This window comes from Myotis davidii, unplaced genomic scaffold (genome assembly GCF_000327345.1).
Source record: "Myotis davidii unplaced genomic scaffold, ASM32734v1 scaffold187, whole genome shotgun sequence".
Classification (NCBI taxonomy): domain Eukaryota; kingdom Metazoa; phylum Chordata; class Mammalia; order Chiroptera; family Vespertilionidae; genus Myotis; species Myotis davidii.
In genome coordinates this window covers 3,318,397-3,333,913 of record NW_006383018.1, presented here as the reverse complement: position 1 = coordinate 3,333,913, position 15,517 = coordinate 3,318,397, and the positions used below count along the sequence as shown (strand labels likewise).

The 15,517-nt window shown below is 36.5% G+C and overlaps 1 protein-coding gene across 1 annotated transcript in view; it reads right to left on the bottom strand.

The window, feature by feature from the left end:
- Positions 1–14,183, bottom strand: part of AKAP9 (A-kinase anchoring protein 9) — a 110,600-nt gene extending 96,417 nt beyond the window's left edge. Inside the window, 6 exon segments of the mRNA XM_015558280.1 lie at positions 2,693–2,890; positions 3,705–3,860; positions 5,726–5,896; positions 6,244–6,297; positions 10,053–10,097; positions 13,924–14,183. Of these exon segments, the coding sequence (XP_015413766.1) occupies positions 2,693–2,890; positions 3,705–3,860; positions 5,726–5,896; positions 6,244–6,297; positions 10,053–10,097; positions 13,924–14,178 (879 nt within the window). The 5' untranslated portion in view covers positions 14,179–14,183.
- Between the last annotated feature and the right edge of the window lie 1,334 nt (positions 14,184–15,517).

The following is a 15,517-nucleotide window of genomic DNA, read 5'->3' as shown; positions in this document are numbered from 1 at the left end:
TGCCCAGGCCTGACACCTCTGCCTGGAGGCCTCAGGCCTGGGCAAGGGGCCGATCCAGTGATCAGCGATCGCATGGTGATGAGGGTCAACTCCTCTGGCCGAGGCATCAGGCCGGGGCAGGGGGCAGAGCCAGCAATCGGAGGGGTCTGGGGGTCCCCTGCCCAGGCCTGATGCCTGGGCCAGAGGCATCAGGCCTGGACTGGGGGCAGAACCAGTGATGGGGGGAAATGAGGCGTCAGGCCTGGGCAAGGGGCCGATCCTGCGATTGGAGGGTGATGGGGGTCAACGCCTGAGGGCTCCCAGAATGTGAGAGGGGGCAGGCTGGGCTGAGGGACACTCCCCCCTCCCCACCCAGTGCACGAATTTCGTGCACCGGGCCCCTAGTATAATATAATACAATAAAATTCCATTTCCAGGCTTCAAAACTAGATTGTCTTTCTACTTTCATCATGGAAAGAGTCATTTTCAAAGACTATCATTTTCTAGTTAAACTGCTTTTTATTCCCTATACATGTATTACTTAGGTTCTTTTGCACACTCAACCTTCTGTCAAAAATGTCTCCCATCTCGTCCTGACTGGTTTGGCTCAGTGGATAGAGCATTGGCCTGCAGGCTGAAGGGTTCCAGGTTTGATTCTGGTCAAGGGCACATGCCTGGGTTGTGGGCTTGGTCCCTAGTGGGGGGCATGCAGGAGGAAGCTGATTCATGATTCTATCTCATCATTGATGTTTCTATCTCTCCGTCTCCCTTCCTCTCTAAAATCAATTTAAAAATATATTTAAAAAAATGTTCTCCCATCTCTATCACTTATTTACCAAATAAGTATTGAGTAGCTGTTATGTGCCACACTTATGCCAACTTTAAAGGAAACAAAACACAATTAAAAAGAGACTGTTCCAACTTATTGACCTACTTTATACATCACCTCCTCCCTAAAGCCTACCCTTAATCACTTCCTTTATGAAGTCAGACCTACTCAGAACTTTCAACACATGTTTTACCTACACTTATCCTTGTTTTGTGGTGCCTTGAGTACATGGTCCACTATACCATGAGTTCCAGTGAAGGAAAGAACACATTTTAAGCATCACTATTTCTTGTGGGGGCATGTTACAAAACAGGTGCTCTGTAAACATCTACTTAATGATCTTTAAATCACCTCAGTTGTAAAGCATGACCATTTATCTTAAATTTGTTTATTTTCTATTTTCCTAAGAGCAAAGTCTCTGAAGTCAGACTACGTAGGTTTGATATTTGGTTCTACAAACTTTTTTTTTCTTGCTTAAATGAGTGAGATCATGTGGTATTTATCATTCTCTGACTGGGTTCTACCAACTTATTACCTTGTACTTGGGCAAATTGCTTCATCCTGGTTTGCCTTGGTATCATCAGAAGGTTGTTGTAATGATTCAATAAGTTAACATGTGCAAAATACTTTAAATACTGCCTGGTAGCAAGTAAAACAAAAAACAGATGCTAGCTAATACTTTTGCTATTAACCAAATAATACTCTTGTCTTGGAAATTTCTCAACCTCTTGCCGAAGAAGCTCCTAAGTTTATAAAAAGTACTGTATTGCATGTACAGTCTGTCCTCATTATTCACAAATTCTGTATTTGTGAATTCATCTACTGCTAACACTTACTTTTAACTCTGAAATCATCCTCTCAGGCATTTTCAGAAGTGCACAGAGTGGCAAAAAATTTGAGTGGCTGGACATGCATATTTCCAGCTGACATCAAACAAGGCAACCACACTGTCTTCTTGTTTCAGCTCTTACATGGGGAAGATGGATGGAGAGGAGAGTAAAGATAGTAGCGGGAGTCCTGTGTAGTGCAAGATGTTCTGACTCTGGGCCAGTTGGACAGAATTTGAATCCCAACTCTGGCAACGGTTAGTGGGGTGGCCACAGCCAAGTCACTTAACACTTATGAACCTCATTTTATCTTTTAAAAAAATAAATAAAGTATAATCTACAAGGATGAGTTGTTTTTAGGATTTAAGATTATAATCTATGTAAGATATGTACGTGTGTGTGTGTGTCCAAGGAGCACTCATTTGCTAAGTAAGTGTTCCAGGCAAGTATATAAAACATAGCTAGAGTGAATAAAGAGAACTGACTTTATTTTTCCTAACTAAAATCCATGAAAATTCCTTTTGCCATAAAAATATTTTCATGCCCAGCCAGGTGTGGCTCAGTGGTTGAGCGTCAACCCAGGAACCAAGAGGTCACCAGCTAGATTCCCGGTCAGGCTCGATCCCCAGTGTGGGGTGCGCAGGAGGCAGCGAATCAATGATTCTCTCTCATCACTGATTTTTCTATCTCTCTCTCCCTCTCCCTTCCTCTCTAAAATAAATAAAAATATATTAAAAATATTTTCAGAACTTAATAACCATGGCTAAAATGAGAATACCTGTAGATGAATAAAAATAGAAATTCTAGTTATGAATTCTCTTTAAAACTCAGTTTAACAAACTCATCACTTTCAAGGAACTCAGTAATGAGTTATTATCTTAAAACTATTATTGTTAGATTCCTAATGGATTTTGAAATTATTTTACAAACTTAAAGAGCTTTTCTTAATTATAACATTTTGTGATTCATGTATATAACAAAAAGATTAACACTTGCATACAAAACTTGAAAGTTAATTAAAAAGCTGTTACAAGTTTCCTCTTTAAAATAAACATACCATTTCATATGTTTTAATTTTCTCTTGCAAAAAACTGATTTGCTTTTTGAAGTCGTCTTTCTTTTTTTGATAATCTTCTAATAGATGGTCTTGTGCTTCCAGCTGCTGCTGATGAGTGAGAATTTGTTGTTTGGCTTGTAGTAAATCTGCAGCAGTGCTACTGTGAGTGCTGTTTCTCAGAGTTTCACTAGCCTGTAACTTGAAAACAGAAAGAAACCACAAAGTATTAAATTCTGAAGTGACTGCACTAAGGAATAGACACCTCGTGGGGGTATTAACTTGGCTCACAATTCTTTCTGGGAACTGTGCTGAATTTACAGGCTTTAGACCTCAGCAAACATACTGTCATGGCCGATCAGAGAGTATGGGCACATTATCCAAACTAAACCAATAAGATTATTTTTCCTATGATAAAGCTGGGGAAGTAGTCTAATGAGAGTGGTAAGACTGGGGCAGACAAGCAGAGAGAAATAGGGCCTGAAAAACAGTACTTCCTGAATTCCTGAAGACTTTCTAATCTCTGATCACAATCTATTTCAGAAGCCTGGTTGCAGTTCTGCCTTGAATTCTGTAGGATAAGTAGGATCCTTACATTAAATTCCCCCTTTTGCTTAAGCTATCTTCAATTATTTTCCATTACTTGCCATCAGAAATCTTGATTAATACAATTAGATTCCTATGGCTCTAATTAAAATAAAATCATACCAGAGTTGGCAAAGGATGTGACTATATGTTAATTTGTGCAAAACTCTACCCAATCAGATTTATAAGGTTTTGTAGGATTTAAAAATACAGACAAAGGTGAATTACAAATAAATAAAAGCAAGAAGCCACTAAAGAAACATGACTTAAATTCTTGGTTAACATAACAACTGGTCTTCACTAGTTTTTTTCAACATGATACATAATAGGCAAATGAATTTTTAAAAAATTTAAATTTATTTTGGAAAGTGTAAAAAGTTCAATTGTTTACTAAAGATCTAATAAACTTTGTTCTATTAGTAATACTTACATGCTGAAATTGAATCTGTAAATTTTGACTTTGTTCTGTCAATTCTAAAAATTCTCTCATTGTCTCATCCTTTTCTCTTCTTGCTTGTTGTAAATTAGCAGTAAGCTGAGTTATGATGCCATCTCTTTGTTTAATAGCAGCTTCAAATTCTTGTAACTAAAAGACATCAGTTAAATTAATAAGTGCGAGACTTACTTTTTAAAACAAAACAGATTATTACAGGTAACTGTTCTTTAAAAATATGATTTCAAAATTCACTGGCAGAATTATTACAATTTGTAAGCAACCTTTTCCATATTTGAAGGCTATTACTTCCAAAACAACTTTTAAAAGATTATCTGAACTTAAAAACAAAACATATTATGTCTAACTTGTCCATGTATCTACTTCTAGAAGGACAGTGTCTTTACACTTAGGAATGCCTCAATCTGTTCCTAGGCAACACCCTCCTGACAGGTTCAATCTGTACTCTTTTCTGGAAAAAATGAAACTGAAATGTATTCTCTCATCCTCATTGATGTTCTATTTCACCTTGTTTTTATAATTGACTGCCAAAAACAACAGATGTCATTTTAACCACAGAGGTTACTGACAAGGACTCACTGACATTTTTAATGAGTTTAAATCATCATATTTTGATGTGGTATGCAAAATAATTTTCTCTCAGGCTGACTACAAAAAACATCTCTACTGAAGTGATTTTAGCCTACCTATCTCATAAAGTTAAATAACAGTCTGTTTTATTAGCCCTGTTAATGAAATCCTATTTTTAAGTGAAGCTATAATACACACACACACACACACACACACACACATATTATGAGACTAGAGGACCGGCGCACAAAAATTTCTGCCCTCGGGGGGGGGCGGGGACGTCTCTCAGCCCGGCCTGTGCCCTCTCGTAGTCTCGCACCCTACTCAAAATTCTTTAAGAAATACTGGGCCACTGAACTGAGAAGATGAGGAGTCAGAATGGCTTAAAGGGCAGACTGATCCAGATCACCTGGCTTCACCAAGGACCTGGCTTCCAACTTTCTTTCTATTTGGCATCCTACTGAACGGGCTCCTTCCTGAGACCCTTCCTCTCACACACCCTGGCCTTTCAACCTATAGCCCTTGCCTCAGCATCTGCAGCCTATCCCTGTACAGCACCAGGAAATTGCTGCAGAGGGGCGTATGGCTGTTTGCAGGCTGGCCACAGCCCCTTCAGTGTTTGAGTCCCCACTGGGCTGCCTGGCCAACCTGGGTGAAGGACTGAGGGCCGTTTTTAGGCTGGCCACACCCCCTTCAGGGTAGGGGGTCCTGCTAGGGTGCCTGGCCAGCCTGGGTGAGGGGCTGATGTCTGTTTGCATCCTGCCACAGCCCCTTCAGGGTAGGGGTTCCCCGCTGGGGTGCCTGGCCATCCTGGATGAGGGGCTGAGGGCCGTTTGCAGACTGGCCACAGACCCTTCATGTTGGGGGGTCCTGCTGGGATGCCTGGTCAGTCTGGGTGATGGACTGAGGGCCATTTTCAGGCTGGCTAAGCCCCCCAGTGGGGACCCTCACCCTATGAGGGTGTGGCCAGCCTGGGTGAGGGGCTGATGGCTGTTGGCAGGCTGGCCACACCCCCCAGCCACTCAAGCTCCCAGTGGAGGCTGGCCGGAAGCAGGGATCTGGGATTTATTTGTCTTCTATAATTGAAACTTTGTTGCCATGAGCGGAGGCCACAGCCAGCTCATGGCAGGCGGGAAGCTTGGCTTTCTCCATCGCCTGGGCCACCAAGCCTCCTGCTTGCTCCAGCTCCAAGGCTGCCGGCCGCCATCTTGGTTGGGTTAATTTGCATATAGTCGCTCTGATTGGCTGGTGGGTGTGGCTTAGGGCATAGCAAAGGTATGGTCAATAGGCATCTTTGTCTTTTATTAGTATAGATGACCATAAGCTACCATTTAATAACCTTATCTTTAAAACATGTACATATACTGTCATTCAAATTTCCTATTTTTGTTTTTGTGAGTAACAGAAACCACATAAGGTAAACATACTTGCTGTAGTCCTTCAGTCCCATAGGAGGCCCTCATTTCTTCCAGTTCTCTGTTTAGCTCCTCAATTTCATGCTGTTTCTCAACCAATTCATTTTCCGTCATCTCTAGGTGGGTCGGGTTGTACTGTGCTCCATGTTCAGAATAAGAATCATCAACACCAAATTCTTCTTCCTAAATCAATCCAAGATGTTGAAAAATTCAGTACTAGCAACATTCCTCAGGAAGAGGAATTCAAATATTCAAAGCAACGTCCACTTTAATTCCTCACCTGGGAGTTTACTGATATGGCAACCTACTTTTTTGTTAATGTAATATATACCTCAAAAGCAAAAACAAGATATCTGCAAATTCTGTTACATTAAGTTTTATAACAAGAGGTGGATACTTTCGTTAAATATTAAAAGCATTTAGGATTCACCCACAGAAAGAAGTACATGCAAGAAAAAGCTTTGTTAGTAAGCCAGATGGTTTTAAATAGTATAAAACATTAGTATCATGAGTAGTTTTAAATACTGTACCCTTAATAAATTTGTAGACTTTCCTGTTCTCACCACAAAACTGCAACCATTTACCTGTATAAAAACAATTTCCTGATATATTATGACTTTAAATAGAATTCTATTTAGAGCTAACAATTATATTTCTGTTATCTGTATTCATGTCTCTTTCATGCCTAGGAAAAATGCCTCATTGGCAAAAACAGATATAGTGGTTAAACATAAATTATGTAATGAGTGCTTACTATGCAAAAAGCACTGTACAATACATTTTCTTTTCAGTGATTTAAAGTCCTAAGTGCAGTTTTTTTTTGTCTTCATAAGAATAACTATAAACTTGAAGTTATTGGATTGACCCTCTTTTACAAAACACTGCCTTGAACTTATTTAAATAATTTTTATGAAGTCCTAATCATTTTTAAAGTGAGGTTGTTTACTGGTACAAATTCATTGAAGGTTGGCAAGCAGGTCTAGAGATAGGAGATGAAGAGGTGAGGAACACTCCTTTAAGAACTTTCCCCTGGGGGCAGCACTATATAGCCATGCCAACCCCGATGGACGTGGAGATTTTCCATACATTACTGTCTGTCTCTATCACAGACATTCTGTGGTAGGAAGAGGGATGACGCTGACCTGGTGGGAGATTAATTTCAGATCAATCAATCTACTTAACAATCCTCTCTTCCCCTCGCCCCCAACAGTATAAAAATGAACTATATTCCACTCACATCTAAATAATTCACAATTCTATGCTAGTAGAATCCAATACAATAAAGTTTTTACTGTTGAAATACATAAGACAGAATATCCGGAATTAGATCCATATGGACCATAACACTTTAAAAACTGAAGATCCTAACTAAGAATTCTTTATCCAAGTTTGATTCCTTTATTTTTTTCCCTAAGGATAATTTCTGGAAAGCAAAGCTAAAGTAAACAAACAAACAAAATATCACTTTTATGGCAACATAATATTAAAATCTGTAAACACCAAATTCTTCTTCCTAAATCAATCCTTCAAGAAAGTACAAATTAGACACATTTTAAATATAAAAATGTTCTGTAGAGATACATCATATATTACTATTTAGAAAAAAATCACAGGAAAGATCATTTTTTATTTTAAAGCTATAAAATGGCATTCATACAAAACTCTTAAAAATATAGTTTTATTGATTTCAGAGAGGAAGGGAGAGGCAGAAAGAGACAGAAACATCAATGAGAATCATCAACCAGCTGATCAGCTGCCTCCTGCACGCCCCTCACTGGGAATCTAGCATGTACTCTGACCAGGAATCAAACTATGACCTTCTGGTTCATAGGTTGACTCTCAACCACTACGTCACACTGGCTGGACTCACACAAAACTTTTTCTTTCAATAAACATTAGTTTAAAAACATAAAAAAACTCACTCTTTAATTTATTTATAATTATTACCTTATCCTTATACTTAATTTTGTAGTACATACATTCAAAAATATTAATAATTGATGTTTTAAAAAAATAAGAAGAATCTGATGATTCATAAAAATTCATGAAAATGACAGAAGTTCACATCATAGCTGATTCAGGGGATTGGAGCCAAGTAACTAATGAGGTTAAGATGATCCATTCAAAATCACACTTGAATATCAAACATCACACTGTACACCTTAAATATATATACAATTTAAATTGTAAAATTATACCTCAATAAAACTAAGGCAGCTAGGGAGAAATATAAATTTATATGAAGGATAAAAGAGAAACCCAAGTCAAAGTTGAAAAGCTAAGTTTATACTACTTTATGGCTATAAACAATGTTTCCCAACTCCAGCCAGTCATTTCATAAATGTTATGAATCAAACAAGTGTCTTGGTTAAGAAGTATTAAATAATCAGATAAAAGCCATAATCAAATTGTATACTCTACTATCATTTCATCTTTCTATATATAACAAAGCATATTTATCTACCTGTCTTATCTCTACATTGCCTATAGCATTTCCCACTTTCTGCTCAAAGGGTATGAATAAAAATATTTCATGTAAATATGGCATTTTGGATATGAAATGACCCTTCACTGAGGACTAAACAGACCATGAATAATTTAAATTAATTCATAAAAAGTATTTTAGCCTGGTTTCTCTAGAATATATAATTGGACATATATTTATACAAAACAGATCTTTCATAGGTCACAGGATAAAAATATCTAATTCTTTTAGGCTTGAATCCATTTTTCAACCCAATAAGTATATAAGCCATAGAAGTCAAGAACATTAAGCTCATACCATAATCTGTATTCATAAAATTTCCAAAATAAGTTCTAAATTAATATATAACCAGAATCTAAGATCCTTCTGAGAATAACTTAATAAAAGAATTTTCATCACTCACTATTTCATATATAGTGTGAAGAAAAGTATATTAATACTGAGAAGCCACAAGATAACAAATAAACAAGCTTTGCAAATTGTCTTTTATATACCAAAACACCATACTAAATATCATCAAATAACCCTGTCAACTACCCTGTGAGATAGATATTATTAAAGCCCCTACTCTTTTTAAAAAAATATATTTTATTGAGTTTTTTACAGAGAGGGATAGAGAGTTAGAAACATCGATGAGAGAGAAACATCGATCAGCTGCCTCCTGCACACCCCGCACTGGGGACATGCCCGTAACCAAGGTACATGCCCTTGATTGGAATCGAACCTGGGACCCTTCAGTCCGCAGGCCGACGCTCTATCCACAGAGCCAAACCGGTCAGGGCTAAAGCCCCTATTCTTTATATCACCTTAATCGCTACATACCAGAAAAATGGCAGTGATATTGAGACAAGACACACGATATGTGGTCTGTGATAAAACCATGAAATTTCGAAAATTTAGAAAACTCAAGTGCAAACCAGAGCAGCCAGGATTAATAAATTGCAAATATGGCATTTGTAGTGGTTATAATACAGGGGTTGACAAAAGTAGGTTTGCAGTTGTTAGCACACAAAACAGATTTATTCTTGTACTATTTATTAATGATTGTTTATTATTATTATTATTATTAACCTACTTTGCCCACCTCTGTATATGTGTTGCCTTAAAAAGTAATTTTATGGGGGACAAGGGTAGAGGGGGTGTTACTGAAAAGTAATGCCTAAATAGAGCATCGATTTATTTATTTAACTCTGGTCAATTATCTTCCTGACCAGCTTACTAATAAGTATATTCCCAGCTTTTAAACACATTAAATTGGCAATCCAAAATAGTAATACATTCGTTTAAGAACAGGGATGTTATATTTTAATATTAGAAATCTACAATAAATAAAAACTTATGGAATATACTGAGTTACTGAACCATTCAGAGTAAGGAATAAAATTTTTCCATGTCCTCACAATCTGGAACAAAGAAACAACAATCATATCTAAAAAAATAAGAAAAAGTTAATAAACTGACATATATTCATTACTAATACATAAAGAAGGTATTTCCTAAGATGGCCAATGCCTACATCAGCTTTAATCATTACTGTGTTAAATATGGATACCTTATAATAATCACTCATCCTAGAAAACCAGAATCAAACACTCCTAGAAACAGAAAATAAAGGATTTTATCTAATTAAGGACCAAGCTTTCATACAATTTAAGACCTTAGTTAAAATCTGGAAAAAAAATTACCAGAAAAGCATAATCTTCAGGTTTTCTAGGTCATCATATTATGCTATATTTTGTTAAATTTATAAAAATACAGAACCATGTGAGCTATAAGAAGTACAGTACTAATTAATAGTCAATAACAGTTTCAAGAATAATACAAATGATCAATCATAATATTATTTATTCTTACCTCTGAACTATAATCTTCGGCTGTGGTTGAAATTTCACTTTCTGGCTAAAACAAAAGTGAAAAACTGATTACATTAAGGCCCTTTACCATCTAAATATTGTATTTTATTAACCTATTACTATTGGTGCACATAAAAATATCACTAAAAAACTGTAAAACTTATTCAGATCTTTAAAATTTTCACTCTGATTAACAATGGCTAAATAATACATCTAAAATTTAGCACTAGGCATTTTTCTTTATATAAAAGTATCAAGAGGTACTTTCACACCAGGTCTTGTATCACTAAGAATCATTTATAAGACAAAAGCACCAATTAAGATATCATCCCACTAATTCTTGTGTCTCTTTTAAATAAAAAAGTCCTGCCCATGTTTCTCAGTGGTTAATATGTTGATACGATGAAGGATTGTGGGTTCAATTACCAGTCTAAGGAACGTACTTGGGTTGCAGATTCGATTCCTGGCCCCCATCGAGGTGAATGTGGGAGGCAACCAATGAATATTTCTCCCTCTCTGTCTCTCCCCCTCTCCCTCCCTCCCTTCTACTCTCTCTCTAAAAAAAAAAAAATCAATGGAAAGAATATCCTTGGACAAGGATTAAAAAATAAAAAATAGCCTGGCCAGCATGGCTCACTGATTGAGCATTGACATCTGAACCAGGAGGTCCCAGTTCAATTCCCAGTTGTGGCTGGATCCCCAGTAGGGGCATGCAGGAGGCAGCTGATCAATGATTCTCTATCACTGATATTTCTCTCTCTCTCTCTCTCTTCCTCCCTCCCTCCCTCCCTCCTTTCCTCCCTCCCTCTTTTCCTCCTTTCTCCTTTCCTTCTTCCCTCCCTCCCTCTCTCCCTTCATCTCTGGAATCAATAGAAATAATTTTTTAAAAAATAAAAAATAAATTTAAAGATCCTAATATGTTAGTAAGAAAGTCCAAATTCTTCAAAAGGAAAAATCATTAAATCTTGATGCTAGAAAAGTAATAACAACTTGAAGAAAAATAACTTTTGTTGTTATCACCTTTGCAGCTTATAAAGCACTGTTAAAGACATTCTTTCATCCTTACATCCCTGGGATTTGGGTATGAAGCCAGTGATTTTTCTAAGCTGCCCTCAGCTGAGAAGTACTGTCCTAAGAAGGAAGAGTCAAGGAGAAAACCTAAATTTTCACTCTTCTCCCTCTCAAGTAAGAAACTCGTTTTACAAGTGAGAAAAAAAGGCCCAGATATTTCACCTCTTCATTCAACAAATATGAACCATCACTGTCTCCTTTCTGATCTACTTATGGATATTTTATTCATTATTCAAGACCAAGTTCAAGTCTACCGCCTCGATGATATAGTAACTGATGCCAGGGACAGGAAAAAGCCCTACTCCTATTCTAAAATTCTGTAGCAGTGATTCCTAACTCATGTGACCCTCTTTTAAAATTTAAATATTTTCATGACAGAAGCCCTCCATGGTTCACTTGCTTATGCATATTGTGTGCTAAAAACAGTGGTACTGAAGATAAGAAGACACGCTTTGCACTCAGAAATTCCAAAACTAGTGAAGAACCCAAATGCAGAAAAACATAATAAACACTTCTTCAAACCAAATCAAACACCAGAGCTACCCTATTATATTATTTAAAAGGTCCAAATTTCAACATAAAATTTCAAGATATACAAAGAAAGAAAGAAAGTGTGGCCCATACACAAGAAAAATAGTCAGTAGAAAGTGTCTCTGCCCCGAGCCGGTTTGCTCAGTTGGCAGAACGTTGGTCTGCAGACTGAAAGGTCCCAGGTTCGATTCCGGTCAAGGACACATGCCTGGGTTATGGGTTCAATCCCCAGTAGGGGGCATGGAGGAGGCAGCTGATGAATGATTCTCTCTCATCATTGATGTTTCTATCTCTTTCTTCCTCATCCTTCCTCTCTGAAATCAATAAAAATATATTTTAAAAAAAGAAAAGAGCCCTGATTGGTTTGGCTCAGTGGATAGAGCGTCGGCCTGCAGACTCAAGGGTCCCGGGTTCGATTCTGGTCGGGGGCATGTACCTTGGTTGCAGGCACATCCCCAGTAGGGGATGTGCAGAGGCGGCTGATCGATGTTTCTCTCTCATCGATGTTTCTGACCCTCTATCCCTTTCCCTTCCTCTCTGTAAAAAAATCAATAAAATATCTTTAAAAAGAAGAAGAAAAGAAAATGTCTCTGAGGAAACACAGATACTGGATTAATAAACAAAGACTTTAAACTAGGTATTTCAAGTATAGTCAAATAAATGAAAAAAGTGTCTAAAAAACTAAAGGAAAGTATTAAAATGTTTTGCCAAATACAGAATATCAAGAAAGAGAGAGCATTCTAAAATAAGTTAAAAAAAATTCTGTGTTAAAAATAAGTGAAATGAAAAATTCAACCAAGGGGTTTAACAGCAGATCTAAGGATGAAGAATAAAGAATCAGCAAATTGCAAAATAGTTCAACTGAAATTATCCAGTTTGAAGTAAAGAAAGAAAAAATAAATAAGAAAAATGAACAGAGCATCAGAGGTCTGTGCAACAATGTAACACATACTAACATATGCATAATGGAAAACGCAGAAGGAGAGGAAAGGGGCAAAAAGAATATCTGAGGATATAATGGCTGAAAACTTCCCAAATTAATGAAAAACATTAATCTACACATCCAAGATGCTCAACAAACTCCAAGCAGGAAAGACTAAAAAAGATACATTCTTTTTTTTTTTCAAATCTTCAGAGTTTAGACAGGTTTTTTTTTAATTTTTTATTACAAAGGGTATTACATATGTGTCCATTTTTTCCCGCTGCCCTAGACGGTCTCCTAGCCTCCCCTATCCCTCAGTGTCTTATGTCCATTGGTAAAAGATACATTCTTATGATAAATAACAAATCTGACATTCCTGACCTCATTAATAAAGTTCAAATCCCTATATGTCTCAACCTGTGGGTTGCGACCCGTTTGGCAGTCAAACAACCCTTTCACAGGGGTTGCCTAAGATCATCCTGCAGATCAGATATTTACATGACGATTCATAACAGTAGCAACATTACCGTTATGAAGTAGCAACAAAAATAATTTTATGGTTGGGTCAGAACATGAGGAACTGTATTTAAAGGGCCAGAAAGTTGAGAACCACTGGATCTTTCTGTTTCTACACAAATATGCCAAAGCCCAATCCAAACTGTAATAATCTACCTTTTCTAACACTGTTCCTCCTAAGCATTCCATAATTCTCTACTCCTGGTCTCAGCTGGTAATTCCACCATCCCATCCACTATCCTAAACCACTCTTAACTTCTCCCTCATTTCTATATTTTGGAAAATTACATCACTAAAGGGAGGGAGAAAATTAGTATTCATTGAGCACTTTCGATGGGGTAGGTGCAATCTCCTGCCTTTCATCATTACCACCATCCCATCCCCATCACTGTGATCCATTTAAAACTAAACTACTTATGGTTTCCAAATCATATCACAACGTTTCATGTCTTTTTGAACGCAGTCTCTTTGGCACAGAGATGGCATCCCCTACTTCTTTGCCTCTAGCAAAATAACCACATAAGGCCGATTTAGGCATTCTTCCAAATCATGATACTCTAGGGTACCATGTACACTGTTGCTACCAAAACTCTAATCAGGGTACATGGTCTATTTTACATCTGCCCTCCCCACTAGATTGACTTTCCTAATGGACAAAACTGTCATATTTACCTTGGTAACCTTGGTGCTCAATCCTTGGTATATAACAGTTGCTTAATAAATGTTTATTGAATAAAGCTCATAAAAACTGCATAGGGTGCTAATGAGTGTTGTCATTACAGTAACTTTCCTCTTACAATTTTAATGTTTAAAAATCTGGATGAATACTTACTTCAACAGAGAAGACCTGGTTATGTTTGATTATTTCTCCACTGTGTAGTGTTTTCATTACTGTGGATTCAGGAGTCACGACTGATCCTACTCCCTGAGAACTATTCATAAACATCTCATCACGCTGTGATTGTTCAATATTCAAAGCATGGTATGCTGATACATCAAGTTTACTGCTTGAAGTATTTTTCTTTTTTTTCTTCTTAGAAGGATTCTGCCCATCACATTGAGCTTTCCTTTGTCGAAACTGGCACATACCCTCCCTTTCTCCTTCTGAAGAAAGAAAGAAAGAAAGAAAGAAAAGAAAAAGAGATTGTCATTACTCTTAAAGGTAATTTTTCTTTATCACCACTAAGAGAAAAACAGCTTTGGAGTCACTTTCTTTAAATCTTCACTAAAATGATAAAATAAAGGACAATTGTTGGTCTTTAATATATTAATAACTACTGAATTGCAAGGAAATTAGTATTTCTGAATGAATGCTTTTTAGATATTCAGAACAATTCTAGGTCTAAAAAAATACTTCTTAGCCCAGAGTTGGGTAGAATAAGGGAAACGGGCACTCTCACTCAACACTTGGTGGGAGTGTAAACTCTGGATGTGAGATTATATGAAAATATAAGAGCTCTGGATAAATTTGCTTTGTGGAATTTCTGGAACTTCTATTAATTTATACTACTGTAATTAGTCCATGCAAAAAGATTTAGCTATACAAATGATCACTGAAGCCTTGTTTATAATGGGGGAAAATTAGAAATAATTTTAATATCAAACAAAAGTACTTCTCACCACTTAATCATCAGAATTTATGCCATGTCCTAGTGCCACTTATACTTATCATTTACTTAATATGTTTTAACTTATAAGCTTTTCTTATTTAAATTTATTTTATAAGGAGATTTTCTACCCCTGAAATAAATTAATAGCCGGTATCACTTGTGATTTAACAAAATAGTAAACAGAAATAAAAATAATGAAAAATAAAGCGACACTATTAAATATTTTAGTTCAATATTACTGCTGAAGTTTATAAAAGAAACAGGCAAGTGTGAGAAGGGTATAAAGGATGTATGAGCATCAAATAGACTTTTGGTTTGCCATTAGCAGGTGAACTTAAATCTAGAAAGGTGCTAACTTTCTTCTAATACTATCCCGTGTCATTTAATACCGGATTAGGATATCATCTAAAATATCTGTCACCACCTAAAATCAGAAGTATGTACTATTATTGTATGTAACACTGAATTAACTCAATTAAAATAATATAACCCATTATTCACAATAAAGATGTTTATGACACAGTAGTAGTTATAATATTGCAATGTATTCTTTTCCTTAATAAAAGGAAAATTATGTGCATCTTTTTTAACAAAGACAAGCAGGCTTCAGGCTTACAACTTTCATCAATTCATTCTAACTAACTTAAATTTTAATAACATACATAGGCATAGGCAAATTCTGAAAAAATATAACCATAATAACTCTGGTATATATCTGGACTTAAGATTATAGGTTCTTTTCTTTATATTTATTTGAAAAATCCCTTTTTTATGTAATAAATTTTCTAAATTTAATGAAGCAATTACTAACCACTG